We start from the raw sequence: 15656 nt of genomic DNA, 5'->3' as shown, positions 1-15656 counted from the left end.
CCGTTTCATTTGGTAAAGAGGAAAATTATAATACAGTTCTTTTTATCCAGTCACCTACTTCTCTGAAGAAAGATGAGACAGCTTAGAAGCACTAGGATCCTAAAGTGACATCACCAACTCCCCTCTTGCAGGTTCTTAAATATCATTTTAAAGATGCAGGGCTTGGGGGCCGGCTCTGTGATGCAGTGGGTTAAAGCCCCATATGGGCGCCGCCGGTTTATGTCCCGACTGCTCCTATTCCAATCCAGCTCTCTGCTATGGCCTGGGAAAGTAGTAGAAGATGGCCCAAGCCGGTGCCACGGCTCACTAGGCTAATCCTCCACCTTGCGGCGCTGGCACACTGGGTTCTAGTCCCGGTTGGGGCACCAGATTCTGTCCCGGTTGCCCCTCTTCCAGGCCAGCTCTCTGCTGTGGCCCAGGAGTGCAGTGGAGGCTGGCCCAAGTGCTTGGGCCCTGCACCCCATGGGAGACCAGGAGAAGTACCTGGCTCCTGCCATTGGATCAGCGCAGTGCGCTGGCCGCAGTGGCCATTGGAGGGTGAACCAACGGCAAAGGAAGACCTTTCTCTCTGTCTGTCTACTCTGCCTGTCCAAGGAAAAAAAAAAAAAAAAGAAGATGGCCCAACTACTTGGGCCCCTGCACTCACATGGGAGACCCGGAGGAAGCTCCTGGCTCCTGGCTTCAGATCAGTTCAGCCATTGCTGTCAGCTGGGGAGTGAATCCCACATGGGCGCCAGTTCTAGTCCTGGCTGCTCCTCTTCCGATCCAGCTTTCTGCCATGGCATGGGAAAGCAGTAGAAGATGGCCCAAGTCCTTGGACCCCTGCACCCACGTGGGAGACCGGGAAGAAGCTCCTGGCTCCTGGCTTCAGATCTGCCCAGCTCCGGCCATTGCGGCCAACTGGGGTGTAAACCATCGGATGGAAGACCTCTCTCTCTCTCCGTCTCTGCCTCTCCTTTCTCTGTGTAACTCTGAATTTCAAATAAATAAATAAATCTTAAAAAAAAAAAAAAAAGATTCAGGGCTCAGTCTATTTTCATCTTTAGATGACTACAGTGAAGAAACTAAGAAAATGCTCGGGTTAATCCTCTGCCTGCGGCGCTGGCATCCCATATGGACGCCAGTTTGGGTCCCGGCTACTCCACTTCCAGTCCAACTCTCTGCTATGGCCTGGGAAGGCAGTGGAAGATAGCCCAAGTCCTTGGGCACCTGCACCCATGTGGAAGACCCAGAGGAAGCTCCTGGCTCCTGGCTTCGGATCGGCTCAGCTCTGGCCACTGCGGTCATTTAGGGAGTGAATCAATGGATGGAAGACGTTTCTCTGTTTCTTCCTCTCTCTCTCTGTAAATCTACCTCTCAAATAAATAAAAATAAAAATATTTTTTTAAAAAAAGAAAATGCTCAAATATAATGACGATACTTGTTGAATGTGAAGGGTTTTGGGGATGGTGCTGTGACATAGTTGGCTAAGCTTCTGCCTGCAGTGCCCATATGGACGCCAGTTCATGTCACAGCTGCTCCTTTTCTGATCCAGCCCTCTGCTACAGCCTGGGAAAGCAGTAGAAGATGGCCCGAAGTGCTTGGGCCCCTGCACCTGCATGAGAGACCTGGAAAAGCTCCTGGTTCCGGGCTTCAGATCAGCTCAGCTCAGGCTTTTGAGGCCATTTGGGGAGCGAATCAGTGGATAGAAGACCCTTCTCTCGGTCTCTCCCTCTGTCTCTAATTCTACCAAATAAGTAAATAAAATCTTAAAAAAAAAAAAAAAAGAATAAAGTCCTCAATCTTAGAGAGAGAGAGAGAGAGAGAGAGAGAGGATTTAACTGGCAGAGGGGAAAGTCAACTGAAAATTTACCAAGAAGTTCCTGTGGTGACTTTAACAAACACATGGCCTTCAATCTTCCCAATCTACAAACTCAATCATGCGATATTCCACAGCAGACAAGGCTCAATGAAGGCAACTTAAAGAGGTGAATAATACAGATAAGAATGCCAAATGAGTATACACATTAAGACTAAATGTTTAAAATTGCCTGACAAGTGCATTCTCTCCCTGAAAAATAGTATACAGGGTAGATCAATCAAAATTAGAAGAGTAATTGGGGACCATGGAATCCCAACACAGGGAGTGTTTTCAGGCTGGGATAGCTGTTGAATCCCTCTTCACAGAAGGGCCAGGCAAGGTTGAGGGCCTGATAATTCAGTCCTTAGTACAGGTTATCTTTTCATCTGTGAAGTTTTGTTTTGAGACACAATCTTGCCTCTCTAACTCACCTTTTTTATATCCCCAAATTCAGTATTCCCCTTTTTGATGACATGTCTTCTATTAATATAAACACCCATAAACATTTCAATAAAACCAGAAGGTTTCTCACTTGAATACTGACTTTAAAAAAATATATTTATTTTATTTATTTGATAGACAGAGTTACAGAGAGAGGCAGAGACACAGAGAGAGGTCTTCCCTTTGCTGGTTCACTCCCTAGATAGCCGCAACGGCCGGAGCTGCACCAATCTGAAGCCAGGAGCTTCTTTTGGGCCTCCCACATGGATGTAGGGGCCCAAGGACTTGGACCATCTTCTACTGCTTTCCTAGGCCACAGCAGAGAGCTAGACTGAAGAGGAGCAGCCGGGACTAGAAGCCAGTGCCCATATGGGATACCGGCGTTTCAGGCCAGAGCTTTAACCCGCTGCACCACAGCGCCGGCCCCCTAGCCTTTTTTTTTTTTTTTTTTTAAAGATTTATTTATTTATTTGAGAGTTAGAGTTACAGAGAGAGGGATAAACAGAGAGGTCTTCCATCCACTAGTTCACTCTCCAAATGGCCACAACAGCCAAAGCTGGGCTGATACAAAGCCAAGAGCTTCTGGAGCTTCATATGGATGCAAGGGCCCAAATACTTGGGCCATCTTCCACTGTTTTCCCAGGCCATTAGCTGAGGGCTGGATTGGAAGTGGAACAGCTGGGACTCAAATGGGCACCCATTTGGGATGCTGGCACCACCAGCAGAGGCTTAACCTACTAAGCCACAGTGCCGGCCCCTGCCCAGCCCCTTAAAGTAACAGATTTAAAGGTAAATAATCCTTCTCTGGTTTTAGCATAGGTGGCTTTTTTTTTAAAGAACTTCTTTTTTTTATTTGACAGATAGAGTTAGACAGTGTGAGAGAGACAGAGAGAAAGGTCTTTCTTCCGTTGGTTCACCCCCCAAATGGCTGCTACGGCTGGCGCGCTGCACTGATCCGAAGCCAGGACCCAGGTGCTTCTTCCTCGTCTCCCATGTGGGTGCAGGGGCCCAAGCAGCTGAGCTATCCTCCATTACCTTCCCGGGCCACAGCAGAGAGCTGGACTGGAAGAGGAGCAACTGGGACTAGAACCCGGCGCCCATATGGGATGCCGGCGCCACAGGCAGAGGATTAACCAAATGAGCCACGCACCGGCCCCAGCATAGGTGTTTATAAAGTAGTCTCCTGAGGCCAGCATCGTGGCACATTTGATTAGGTTGCCACCTATGATGCCAGCATGCCACAGGAGCACTGGATGTTCCCAGCTGCTCCACTTCTGATCCAGCTTGCTACTAATGTGCCTAGGAAAGCAGAAGATGGCCCACGTGACTGGGCTTGTCACCCCCATGGGAGACACAGAGTCCTGGTCTTCACAGCCATTTGGGGATGAAGCAGCAGATGGAATCTCTCTCCCTCTCTCTGTAACACTGCCTTTCAATAAATCTTAATAAAATAAAATAAATAACATGGCCATGGCCCTAGGACTTATTTCCTGATTCCAAACCTACTGCCTTTCTTAGCAATTAGGCAAAAAATACTACAAGAAGACTATGACATCGGCCAAAAGCTGAACATTATAACCAAGATCAAACTGCTCTGAAAAAAACTTCTGTGCAACACAGACACTGAGATAAAGCAGGCAGAAGGCTTAGACCATACTTCATCTTCTCACAATACAAGTTGGTGGCCTGCTAAGGGAATGATGAAACTAACAGTCTGAAGATGCATCATCTTTTATAGCCAATGTAAAGATGGACTAGAAAATCAATAAGCTGAGGGGCTGGCGCTGTGGCGCAGAGGGTTAACGCCCTGGCCTGAAGTGCCGGCATCCCCTATGGGCACTGGTTTAAGACCCAGCTGCTCCACTTCCAAGCCAGCTCTCTGCTATGGCCTGGGAAAGCAGTAGAAGATGGTCCAAGTACTTGGGTCCCTGCACCCGTGTGGGAGACCCAGAAGAAGCTCCTGGCTCCTGGCTTTGGATTGGCACAGCTCCAGCCATTGCAGCCATCTGGGGAGTGAACCAGCGGATGGAAGACCTCTTTTTCTCTCTGCCCCTCCTTCTCTGTGTAACTCTTTCAAGAAAATAAATACATCTTTTTAAAAAAAGAAAATGCATAAATATGCAAACATATCTCCAAACTCTTAAAAGATAAAACAGGGGCCAGCACTGTGACACAGCAGGTAAAGCCGTCGCCTGCAATGCCAGCATCCCATATGGGCACCGGTTTGAGTCTTGGCTACTCCACTTCCAAACCAGCTCTCTGCTGTGGCCAGCAAAAGCAGTATTAGATAGTCCAAATCTTTGGCCCCTGCACCCACATGGGAGGCTCAGAATAAGCTACTGGCTCCTGACTCGCATCAGCACAGCTCCAGCTGTTGCAGCTGATGGAGAGTTGCAGCAGATGGAAGACCTCTCTCTCTCTCTGCCTCTCCTTCCCTCTCTGTTTAACTGACTTTCAAATAAATAAATAAATCTATAAAAAGAAACACAAAGCAGATTTCTTAAGTCAATCAAGAGAATGTAAACTAACATATCTGAACATATGAGGTTTAAAAAATGGTTAAAATATTTTTAAAAGAAAAAACAAGAAATGTCAATCAAACGTGACCAAATCTAGTAAGTATCCAAGGAGCCATAAGCCCTACAGAGCAATCTAAGATCTCTGATGGGCCATTCCAACAAAAAATCCATGATCCAGACATTTTTTACCTCCTCACTCTGCCAAACACCAACAAGCCACATATCTTACTATCATCTATCCATTCCATTACGAAACCCATTGCTCTCTTAGGTTTTTATGATCTTAAAAAAAAATTATTTATTTAAAAATCAGAATTAGAGAGACAGACAGAGAGCTTCCATCCACTGGCTCACTGGTTCACTCCCCAGATGGCCACAATGGCCAGGGCTGGGCCAGGCCAAAGCCAGGAGCTTCATCTGAGTCTTCCAAGTGGATGGCAGGAGCCCAAACACTTGGGCCATCTTCTGCTGCTTTCCCAGACCAATAGCAGGGAGCAGAACAGGATGTAGAGCAGCCAGGAAACAAACTGGTGCCCATATGGGATGCCAGCATCACAGGTTGCAGCTTTACCCACCATAGCACAACACCAGGCCCTTTTGTGCTGTATATATACTAATAAAGCACCAGTGACTATTTTTAATAGCATCCTAAATCTAAGATATAGCATATGCATCATAAGATCTATAAAATTACATTGCAATTGTGTTATGAACTCAAAAAGAATGTGCCGACTTAATAGTGACTAACTAGTTTATACCCAACGAACATTCTTAATACTAAATTAACTTCCTTGAACATCCTTAGGTTCTTTCACCACTCCAGCCTTTTCTTCTCATTACCAAGATGAAAGAACATTCTATATAAGAAATTTTCACTCAAAGAGTGATAAGGCATTTGCAAACAAATTTTTTTAAGATTTTTTTTTATTTGAGACATCGAGTTAGGGAGAGAGAAAGGTCTTCTATCCGCTGGTTCACTCCCCAAATGGCCGCAACAGCCAGAGCTGTGCTGATCTGAAGCCAGGAGCTTCTTCTCTTCTGGTCTCCCATGTAGGTGCAGGGGGCCAAGCACTTGGGCCATCTTCGAGGCTAGAATGGCACCCATAGGGGATGCCGGCGCCACAAGTGGATGCTTAGCCCACTACACCACAATGCCAGCCCCAAAACAAAAATTTTACAGAGCCAAAAATACAATATGTACACTAAGAGACAATGTTATTACGGACAAACGTGACAGGCATTTGGCCTAGAGGTTAAGGTGCTTGTACACTGTACTGGAGCACCTGGATTCACAGTCCAGCTCTGGCTTCTACCTCCAGCTTCCTGCTAATGTAGAAACTGAGAGGCAGCAGCTGTCTGAAGTGACTGGGTCCCCACCACGCACATGGGAGACCTAGACTGAGTTCCTGGTTCCCAGATGAGGCCTGGCCCAGCCATTCGGCAGGGTGATTCAGTTTGGGCAAGGATGTGCGCACACACTCTCACTTGCTCAAGTAAGTTTAAAAAAGAAACAAAACACAACTTTCAGCCACTCTAGGTAGTCGATTCACGTGAACCCTCACAAATTTACTGCTTGGTATGATTTTTCTTTTAAATATCTATGTTACAGCATTTCTGCACTTTTGTAGATAAGCCAAAATAACTATACACTGTTGATACTTACATGAAATTTTGAGTTACCATGGAGACTTGAGTTTACCAACCAATATTTTACAGTTTTGTTGTGAAAAATGCTTCTTCATTTTCCAAGTTTCCCTTCTCTTTCACTTCCTTTTGACACATTTAGGAAGGCTATCAGTTCCACTCACTGCCATTTCTACAATATACAGACACTTCAAAAAGTTCATGGAACATAAAATTAAAACACAGGTTTTTCATAACATGCATTTTCATGAACCTTTTGAAGACCCCTCATATGTATGGATTTCAGAATGTCTGCAACAAAATAATCTTTTAATTCCATTTTGCACAAACTTTTTGAAGTATCCCTCCAACAAGTTAGTGAGTCAAGGGGAAAATGCAGAGTAATTATCACTCTGGAGACCTTCTAGCTCTGTGAATCCTACAAAATCAGGAAATACAAATGCAAGGCAAATAAACTGGGCATCCTTCTGATTCTCACTGTCATCTCATGCCTTAACTGTCCTTGAGCCCTATTTGTTTTATGTGACTTAGAGCAAAAAAAAAAAAAATCCATTTGTCATGTACACCATGGCTTTCTCGGCTTATAGCACAGAGCTTGGAATAAGGAATGTGCTTAATAAAAACAAAGTATGTTTCACTGAATGAATAAATTAAAATGACCTGAAAAGATGTAAAGGTTAGGAGGGTGATATCTGAACAAGTCACTTTGTATTAAAAACTCAACATACAAAATTTAAAAGTATCAACAATAAAAAATAAAGTTGGAAAACAGATTTACTATTTCTAGCAACAGTAATGAATTTGTAGGAAAAAAAGCCAAGCTTTTCTTGTGCATTAAAGAGAAGAAAAGCCCTTTCTTCCTGCAATGCTCCTCCAGGGCTATCTACTGACAAAGTTTACCATTGCGCCAGCTCACAAAAGAAAATATTTAAAGAACCCATGTCCACTTCCACAGGCATGCACAAATGGTTTATTTGGAACTAAGAGGCAATAAATTGACAACTGGCACAGCCCACTCCACTGGTACTTAGTTTCCATATGTACTCTTTTGTAAGTTTGACTTCTCACACAATGAAAGAACAAGGGAAGCAAAGGTGCCTCTGAGCACCAGTTTCCTGCAGCCTGGACAGCTTCTCTAGCACTCATTCATAACTTGTAATTCTTTTCTAACAAACAATCAGACGAGCAATAAAAGGCTATCAATGGAGAATTCCACAACTTCCTTCACAGCTCAGTTCACAAAGTTCCTCCTCTTATCTAACATGAATTTTTATATTCAAGATAAAAGGTTTGTGAATATTTTAAAAGCACTAACCCTAGAAAACCTTGGCTGAAATCCTAGGCCTAGGCTGGTGCCATGGCTCACTAGGCTAATGCTCCACCTGCAGCGCCGGCACCCAGGGTTCTAGTCCCAGTCGGGGCGCCAGATTCTGTCCCAGCTGCTCCTCTTCCAGTCCAGCTCTCTGCTGTGGCCCGGGAAGGCAATGGAGGATGGCCTGGATGCTTGGGCCCTGCACCCACATGGGAGACCAGAAGGAAGCACCTGGCTCCTGCCTTCGGATCAGTGCAGTGGCCATAGCAGCCATTTGGGGGGTAAACCAACGGAAGGAAGACCTTTCTCTCTGTCTCTAACTCTGCCTGTCAAAAAAAAAAAAAAAAAAAAATCCCATGCATATCACTTTTAATAACAGTGCTCTAACCAAGTTACCTAAAAGACTATCTCATAGAAAAATCGTTGTGATGAGTAAATCGACTAAGTGAAGACTACATCAGCCAACCAGAATCAAACAGTTAGAACCTAACCTTGCACAGGCCAAGAAAGTATGAATTGTTATTATTTTATTTGGAAGGATGGAGTTTATTTTCTTTCTCCCCACACTACCATGAAAGCTCCATGAAGCCAAAGGGATTTGTCTGTTTTGTTTTCCACCTTACCCACAACATCTAGAATATACCCCGGCCTAAACAAGTGCTCAAAAATACCTGTTTAGTAAAAAATAATCCACTGATCACAAGCTCTTCTGTATAAAAAAATCTTTTAGAGTCCTGAAGTTATAAGGATTTATAGTTTGGCAACTGAGAAGCAGAAGGGGAATAACGATATCAATCTCTTCTCTAAGATCAATCACCAGCACACACTCCTTCGGTGTGGTAACTTGCCCGATGTTGGCGTATACCACTTTAATGGCCTGAGGGACTCACTCCACTGGAGCCCTCCTTTCCTTTTCTCAGGGGAGATAACTACTTCACAAGATTGCTAAAATATTTCTTATTAAAGAAGATAATGGAAATGACAGAATCTAAGCTTATGCTCTACTGAATTCAAGTATCACTCATACGTAACCTCTAGTTTTTCTTGTTCAAACACAATGCAATTAGCTTTCACTGTGCATTCAACTCAAGCTTTAATGAAAAAGCTGTTCTTCTCAAGGAGCTTTAGAAAGAATACAGGGGCTGGTGCTGTGGCTCAGTGGGTTAATGCCCTGGCCTGAAGTGCCGGCATCCCATATGGGCGCCGGTTCAAGACCCGGACGCTCCACTTCCAACCCAGCTCTCTGCTATGGCCTGGGAAAGCAGTACAACCTGGCCCAAGTCCTTGGGACCCTGCACCCGTGTGGAGACCTGGAAGCTCCTGGCTTCGGACTGACATAGCTGCGGCAATTGGGGCCAACTGGGAAGTGAACTACCGGATGGAAGACCTCTCTTTCTGTGTAACTCTTTTTCTTTTTTTTTTTTTTTAACTCTTTCAAATAAATAAATAAATCTTAAAAAACAAAAAAGAAAGAGATATAGTCCATTTTATCAACATGGAGAATTCTATAATCTTTCAAAACCTTCTTCGCAGGAATTTCCATGGAAAGAATAGAGGACTGTGTTCTATAAATAAATAAAGTATCTAAGATACATCAAACTTACATACATCCAATCTAACACAGAACAAAAAGACCAACAAGCATCTGGCAGTAGAGTGGATGGCAAATATTGTGAAAGGTAACTAACTCTACAGATAAGACAACTGCCATCATTTAGTAGATTCACATTGTTGTCCTACTGACAGTTAAGCGTCTAGATCTTGGCTTCATTGATTCCTCTAATTATTTACTTTCCAACATTAAATAAATGTCCAGCCAGAACAACTATAAATGCAGGCTAAAAGGGCAGCACTATCAGTGACCTGCAGGGGGACTAACACACACATCCTATTACCTACAACTGGCAAGTGGCTACAGGCAGGGCTCAAATTTATTCCTAAACTTCAAGAACAAATAATTTTACCATTGATGCAAAATAGAATGTGGAGATAACTATTTTTCTGGTAGTACTAGAGCTGGATTATCAAAGTCTCCTCAAATCTCACAGCAGAGATGAAATTTTAGCTTCACTAAAAACAATGAATACAAAATTGCTCTATGTCAAAAATGAGAATACATCTATCTGTTATGGGCACCACCAATCAGTCTTATAGCAACCTAAGTTTTAGTACTTGAAACCTAGAGACTCAGTTTTCAAGATCTGCAGGCTCCACAATCCCTGGTGGTCTAGGAAAAAACATCTAGAACCAGAGATCCGATGTGACTGGTTCCACCCCCCTCTCCGAAAATAAACAGCCAGTTAGGGACAGTGCTGATCAGAACTGTTTTCTCCACTTTTGAAATCACTCCCCAACCCAACAACAACAAAAAATCATTTCAAATACCACCTTCCCGTTTAGTATCACTCGATCTACACTAAAAGGTGGATCTACACTTAAAGGTACAGTACGGATCACAAGTTCCCCTTCTGCCCCCTAACCATTACCTGCCTACAGAAGCCCGGTTCACATGGAGGAGGAGGTGGGGGCAGGGGGTACAATATGAGGGCACTTCGCAAAGTCCAGGGAAACGCGGGAACAGAAAGCATGAGTTTATCTGGATTCAAAGTTTTTTCCCATAATATACGGAAAATCCCTATTACAAAAAACTATGGATTGACTTAAAAACACATTTTGGCACCAAGATAAATTCATACTTTTAATTCCATTCCCACGAACTTGTTTCCTCATTAAGTCTTTATTAGAAAACCTGTGAGATGTGACACCACCAGGAGATTATACAACAGGAAAACATAAACTAAGTTATTGACAGCAGGAATAATTGAATCACCCGACTTGAGTTAAAAGGAAACAAAAGTACAACACTACCCTGTTCCTAACTCTTGGCTTTTTGTTAAAATTGTACCTTTCCCCGGTTTTACACACTCATTTTCTAACAAACTTTCACAAACCAGCTGTGTATTTCATGGCAATGTATGCGCTTAGATGAATTCAGGCATCCCCAGATGAGAATAAACTCTATACCCTGTAACTTGCTAGTTACCTGTCCCTAACAAATGTTTCGGACGGCACGGTTTATAAAGCTTTCGGTGAAGTCCTTTACCACCTTTAACCCAGCAGCAGCAACAATAACAAACCCCCTCATTAAATAACCCACACAAGTAGGGAAACATCTGCAGCCTAACCCCGAAGACAGATATCAATAAGGCAAATGCAGAGACCTGTCTCCATGCAGGAGACACCGGAGTCTCCTCCCGCCCCAAAAAGAGCGGTGGGGGTGGAGGGAAGGCTCCTAAGCCTCAAGTGCACTGCACGAGTCCAGAGCGACCACACACGCTCTCCGCATTCTGCAACGCTGGGCCGCTCGCTGGGCGGCCGCGGCCGTAACCCGCAGCACCCTTCAACCCAGAAGACCCCTGCGTTGCTCCGTGGTGTCCAAACCCGACTGCGGGCGCAAGAGCGGGCTGAAAGGCCAGGCCGCGGCCACTCTCCGCGTTGGGCAGGCAACCACCTTTCCCACTCCCAATCGAAATCGGAGTAATGGGTGTACTGCGGAATGGACTTCCTGGGAAGGTCCCTTAAGACAAAAGGCTGCGAATCGGGAACTTGGCCCTAGCTCGCGAGCCGGCCGGCGGTCCCGGGTCAGCACCCGCGCGGCCCGCACTCCGGAAGTATTTGGAGACCCCCACCCTCCCGCCCCAGACTGACTCTCCCCTCCCAGCCGCCCGCCCGCGGCCTGAGCCCCTCACCCTGGTGATTGAACAGTCTCCATATCCTGGTGAAGAGAATTCCCATTCTCGGGCAGCGGACCCCCTCCAGCCGCCCGGCCGCCTGGCCTCCCCGGGCTCAGGCGGAGGGGCAGAGAGACGCGCTGGAGCCTCCGCCTCTGCTTCTGCTGCTCCCGCGCTGGCCGCCGGCCCGCTTCCAGGGAACCGGAGGGAGGCCGAAGCCCAGGCCGTCCTGTAGCGCGCAAGGCCCCGCCGCTGCCGCCGCGGCACTCGCCTGGCTCGCGGACATCGCCGCCGCGTTGTCTGCGACGAGCCTCGCGGGCCACCGTCCTCCCCCAGCTCCTCTCCGGCGGCTGCGGTGGCGGGGACCACGTGGGCGGGGGAGGTGAGGGGGCGGGGCCGGCGAGGCGGGAATGCGCATGCGCGCGGCCGGAAGGGGGTCTGAGGGGGCGGGGTCTGGGGAAGGCAGCTGTCTGGCTCCACCTTATTTACGTAACGAGGCGGCTGTGTGAAGGTGTTGGAGTTGAGACTGTGCCGGTTGCGGTTGGGGTGGGTGACTTTGGTCTGCTTGCTGTTGGATCTCCGCGGCGTCTTTATGTTTTCCCTAAATTTCCTCCCTAGACGCATAATGTAAGTGTGTAATTTATATAATAAATTCCCAGCCCTTCCCACACGCTAGGGCAGAGGTCCCATGTTTTGGCCCTCCACGACATGATGTTCCCCCAAGGGGCTTTGAGGGAATCATAAGCTTGTTCTGTTTCCATCCTCTAGCCCAGCTGAAGTCACCGAGTCGTCTTATGGCCGTCTTTGAGCCTTGGAGTCCTACTCTCTCCAATCTCAGGTCCGTTTGCCCAAAGCGATCATTTTGATGAAGTCACTCTGGTTAAAAACATTGTGTGGGCAGCAAAGCTGAGAAGAGTCTTGCTGCCTTGTAACAGTCGGTCAAGTGCTGGCTCTGCTCTTCTAGTCTGTACTCTGAACAGCTATGTCCTCTGCTGTGCAAGGACTAGGTCCACCCTCCACTGTGGGGTGTTGAAAAGTAAAATGTAAGTGAATCATGAGGTCACTTCCTGTCGGCGTTTTTAATCCCCTGTGTTTTTTCCAGCTGGCCAAGTTACTAAACCCCTCCAGGCCTCAGTGTTCACATAGGGAATAAACAGTGTTGATCTCTGAGGCCTTGCTTTGATTCTAGGTTAGCTGATGACTATGAAAATTAGTCTCAACTAATTTGGAGGCGAGAGGTGGGGAAAAAGCAAAACCAGCAATAACTCCAGCCCGTTGTATTCTCTGTAACTTTGGTAAAACGGAAGAGAAGGAAGAGTAGGAGGGGAGTTGTAAAAGGCGTTTGAACTACATTGTGCCCTTTATTTCCAACAGCTGAATGCAATTAAATACAATCAACTACACCTTTTCACCTCAGTGCTGTTAGCTCTACCTCATCACCTCAATATACAGAAAAGTAATTTATTGGGGCTTATCGTTAAAAGGACAAATTTTACAGGAGACATACACCAAGGAAGGGAAAGGAAATAACTATAATAACCCACTGTAAAGATTATCATGTCTGGATTTACTTAATGAAGTGCTATAGGCTCTTTAGAAATACAATATTGTTTGCATAACCAATTTGTACTCTTTCATAGTTCTGTTCTTGCACAGTGTAGGTCATGTTTTGGCTGGTCTAAGGCATTTTGCAAACTCCCACACATCTCTATAGATTTATTAAATCTATAGACATAGATATGTCAGATCCATCAAGTTGTGAAATTAGGACCTCATATTTTGTAATCTACATTAAGGAGTTTGTCCTCGATTATTTTCTAAGTGTCTCTCAAGAAAAAAAAATCTTCATTTGCCTTTCCAATATTCTTGCCCAACTATACCACCTGTAGGTACAATAAAAATTTGGAACTACTGTAGAATTAATTGGGAATCTTGTTCACTGGTGGGAAGCTATTTGTGAAAACAGATTTCATCTGAGACCTTTTAAAGGGGGATTTATCCATAAGTATCGAGAATGCAAAATGTCATTGCAGAGGCTTCTTCCGGTTTTGAGAGTAGAGTTGACTGGATTTACTGTCCTATCATTAACAAACAGAAAACTGGATATAATATAGGAAAGAACTGCTTTCAGATATTGGAAAACACATAGCACCAAACCGTGATCCCTCACAAAAGGGAGACAAGCGCGCTCATCTTCGCCTGGGCTTTCTGCCTGGAAGCAGTTCCTGGCCGACGACAGAGGCAGCGCAAACCCAAGGAAGAGTCTGCAGTCTCCAAGGGCTGCAGACACAGATCAGTGTTCCTGAGATCAAGGTGGCCAGGAGCTTGTGAAGCAGAGTACCTGAAAGTAGGGAGCTACACAGAGAAAAGGTCTGGAAACCAGCACAGGGGTCTGTTGCGTCTTTGGGTGCATGTGAATCTGTCCTTGTATCCAGTGAAAAACCCCAGGAGGCTGGCCAATAACAATTTTAAGGAAAAAAAGCAAGTACCAGGAAGCTGTAAAACAAGAAATTCCCAGATGTGACAGAAGACCAGGGAATCACTTGAATTCCTTCCAGTCAGCATGAGGAGGGCTCACTGAATAGGTGTCTTTAGTAGAAACCCCAGAGACCTTGCACAAGGAGCTAAATTAACCTTGAATGAGCCTTCCTCTAAACCAACCTTAAGGATATTTAAAACCTTCAAAAGGCCATACTAATCCACAAAGCTTGACAAAACAGGTCCACCATTTTTTTAACACATAGGAATACATTTTACTGAAACAAAAGCTTAATCAACATTTTTTTTTACCTAGAAACCTTTTATTTAAGGTATATAAACATGCATTTCATATATACAAATTTACGAACATAGTGATTCTTCCCACCTTACTTACACTCAGGTCCACCATTTTTTAAAGAATTAACTTGTAAGTCATCGATGTAGTGAAATTCACATCTAAATTCCACACACACACACACAAAATTGCTTGACATCCAAGGAAATGGAAAAATGTCACCTGTAATGAAAAAAATCATTCTACAGGGAGAGATCCAGGCACAGGGAAGTTAAGAGATTGCCTTAAACTCATGGTTAGTTATTCCTGGATCTAGCTTTTGAATCCAGGGGAAGGTGAGGTCTACATTGTAACCACTATGCTCATCTGTTATGTTGTATGAGGGGACAAATAACATGTTTCCCCCTACCATCCATTTTGTTAGAGAAAATGTGTGATAATGAGACAGGTGGCTTCAAGCACTGGCTGGCTGATGTGCTGATGGTGAGATACTGTAATTCTGCCAGTTGGGAGTTTCAGATTGTAGGTTGAAACACTTTGATAGTTGGGGCAGTTTCAGATAATACCCCTCAAATTACGGAGAAGTTTTCGGTCAACAGTGATTGAATTCCAGGCATTCTTTTATACTCTTCAGATGACTACCTCGATTAAAAGCATGTAAAACATTCATTTTTAAATGAAAGTACTTTAGAGAGAAAAGTTACAGTAAGCTTTGGTTTCCTCACTTGTAGTGGGGTCTAATAACCCACACCCTACCTGCTTTGCAGGATGGTCAGATAGATTAAATATGCTAATGTTTGTGAAATAACTTGACTGGAATAAATCACTTTGTAATTTTAATGCTGTGATAATAAACAACTTACCACATATTTCTTCTGAATGTCTGTACAGTGCAATGAGAGAAAAATCAAATTTCAATCAAATCATAGCATAAACAACTGACTCTTGAATACAGGAAGTGTCAATGTCATAAGCTATATCCAATTTGTGGAATTTGTACTGTACAGGATAGCTTTGGAAACCAGATAACTGCCACAGTAAAGCAACCATTTATAGGTTACTTTGTGAATAAGGGTCACCTAGTATCTTTTTCTCTATTGTATTCAATTCTATTTCACACATGAATCCTAATACAGTGTGTGAGAGTCCTTCAAAAACATAATGGAGGGGCTGGTGCTGTGGTGTAGCAGGTAAAGCCACCGCCTGCAGTACCCACATCCCATATGAGCTCCGGTTCTAGTCCCGGCTGCTCCACTTCTGATCCAGCTCTCTGCTATGTCCTGGGAAAGAGGTGGAAGAGGCCTAAGTCCTTGGGCCTCTGCACCCACGTGGGAGACCCAGAAGAAGCTCCTGGCTCCTGGCTTCAAATAGGCAAAGCTCCAGCCATTGTGGC

General features: G+C 44.9%; 1 protein-coding gene across 4 annotated transcripts in view; it reads right to left on the bottom strand.

The window, feature by feature from the left end:
- ARL5A (ARF like GTPase 5A) overlaps positions 1–12126 on the bottom strand; it is a 29941-nt gene extending 17815 nt beyond the window's left edge. For 2 of the 4 annotated variants that reach the window (XR_011387293.1, XR_011387294.1), the window contains exon 1: positions 11506–12126. Coding sequence is in view for 2 of the 4 variants with exons in the window: in XM_002712166.5 (XP_002712212.1) it covers positions 11506–11551 (46 nt within the window). In the remaining 2 variants the exon portion in view is untranslated. The remainder of the gene's footprint in view (positions 1–11505) is intronic. The other 2 variants (XM_002712166.5, XM_008258581.4) reach the window with 2 other exon arrangements.
- Positions 12127–15656: the final 3530 nt, after the last annotated feature.

This window comes from Oryctolagus cuniculus, chromosome 3, assembly GCF_964237555.1.
Source record: "Oryctolagus cuniculus chromosome 3, mOryCun1.1, whole genome shotgun sequence".
Lineage (NCBI taxonomy): Eukaryota > Metazoa > Chordata > Mammalia > Lagomorpha > Leporidae > Oryctolagus > Oryctolagus cuniculus.
Note: the sequence above shows the minus strand (reverse complement) of the source record. Positions and strands in the feature narration are given on the sequence as shown.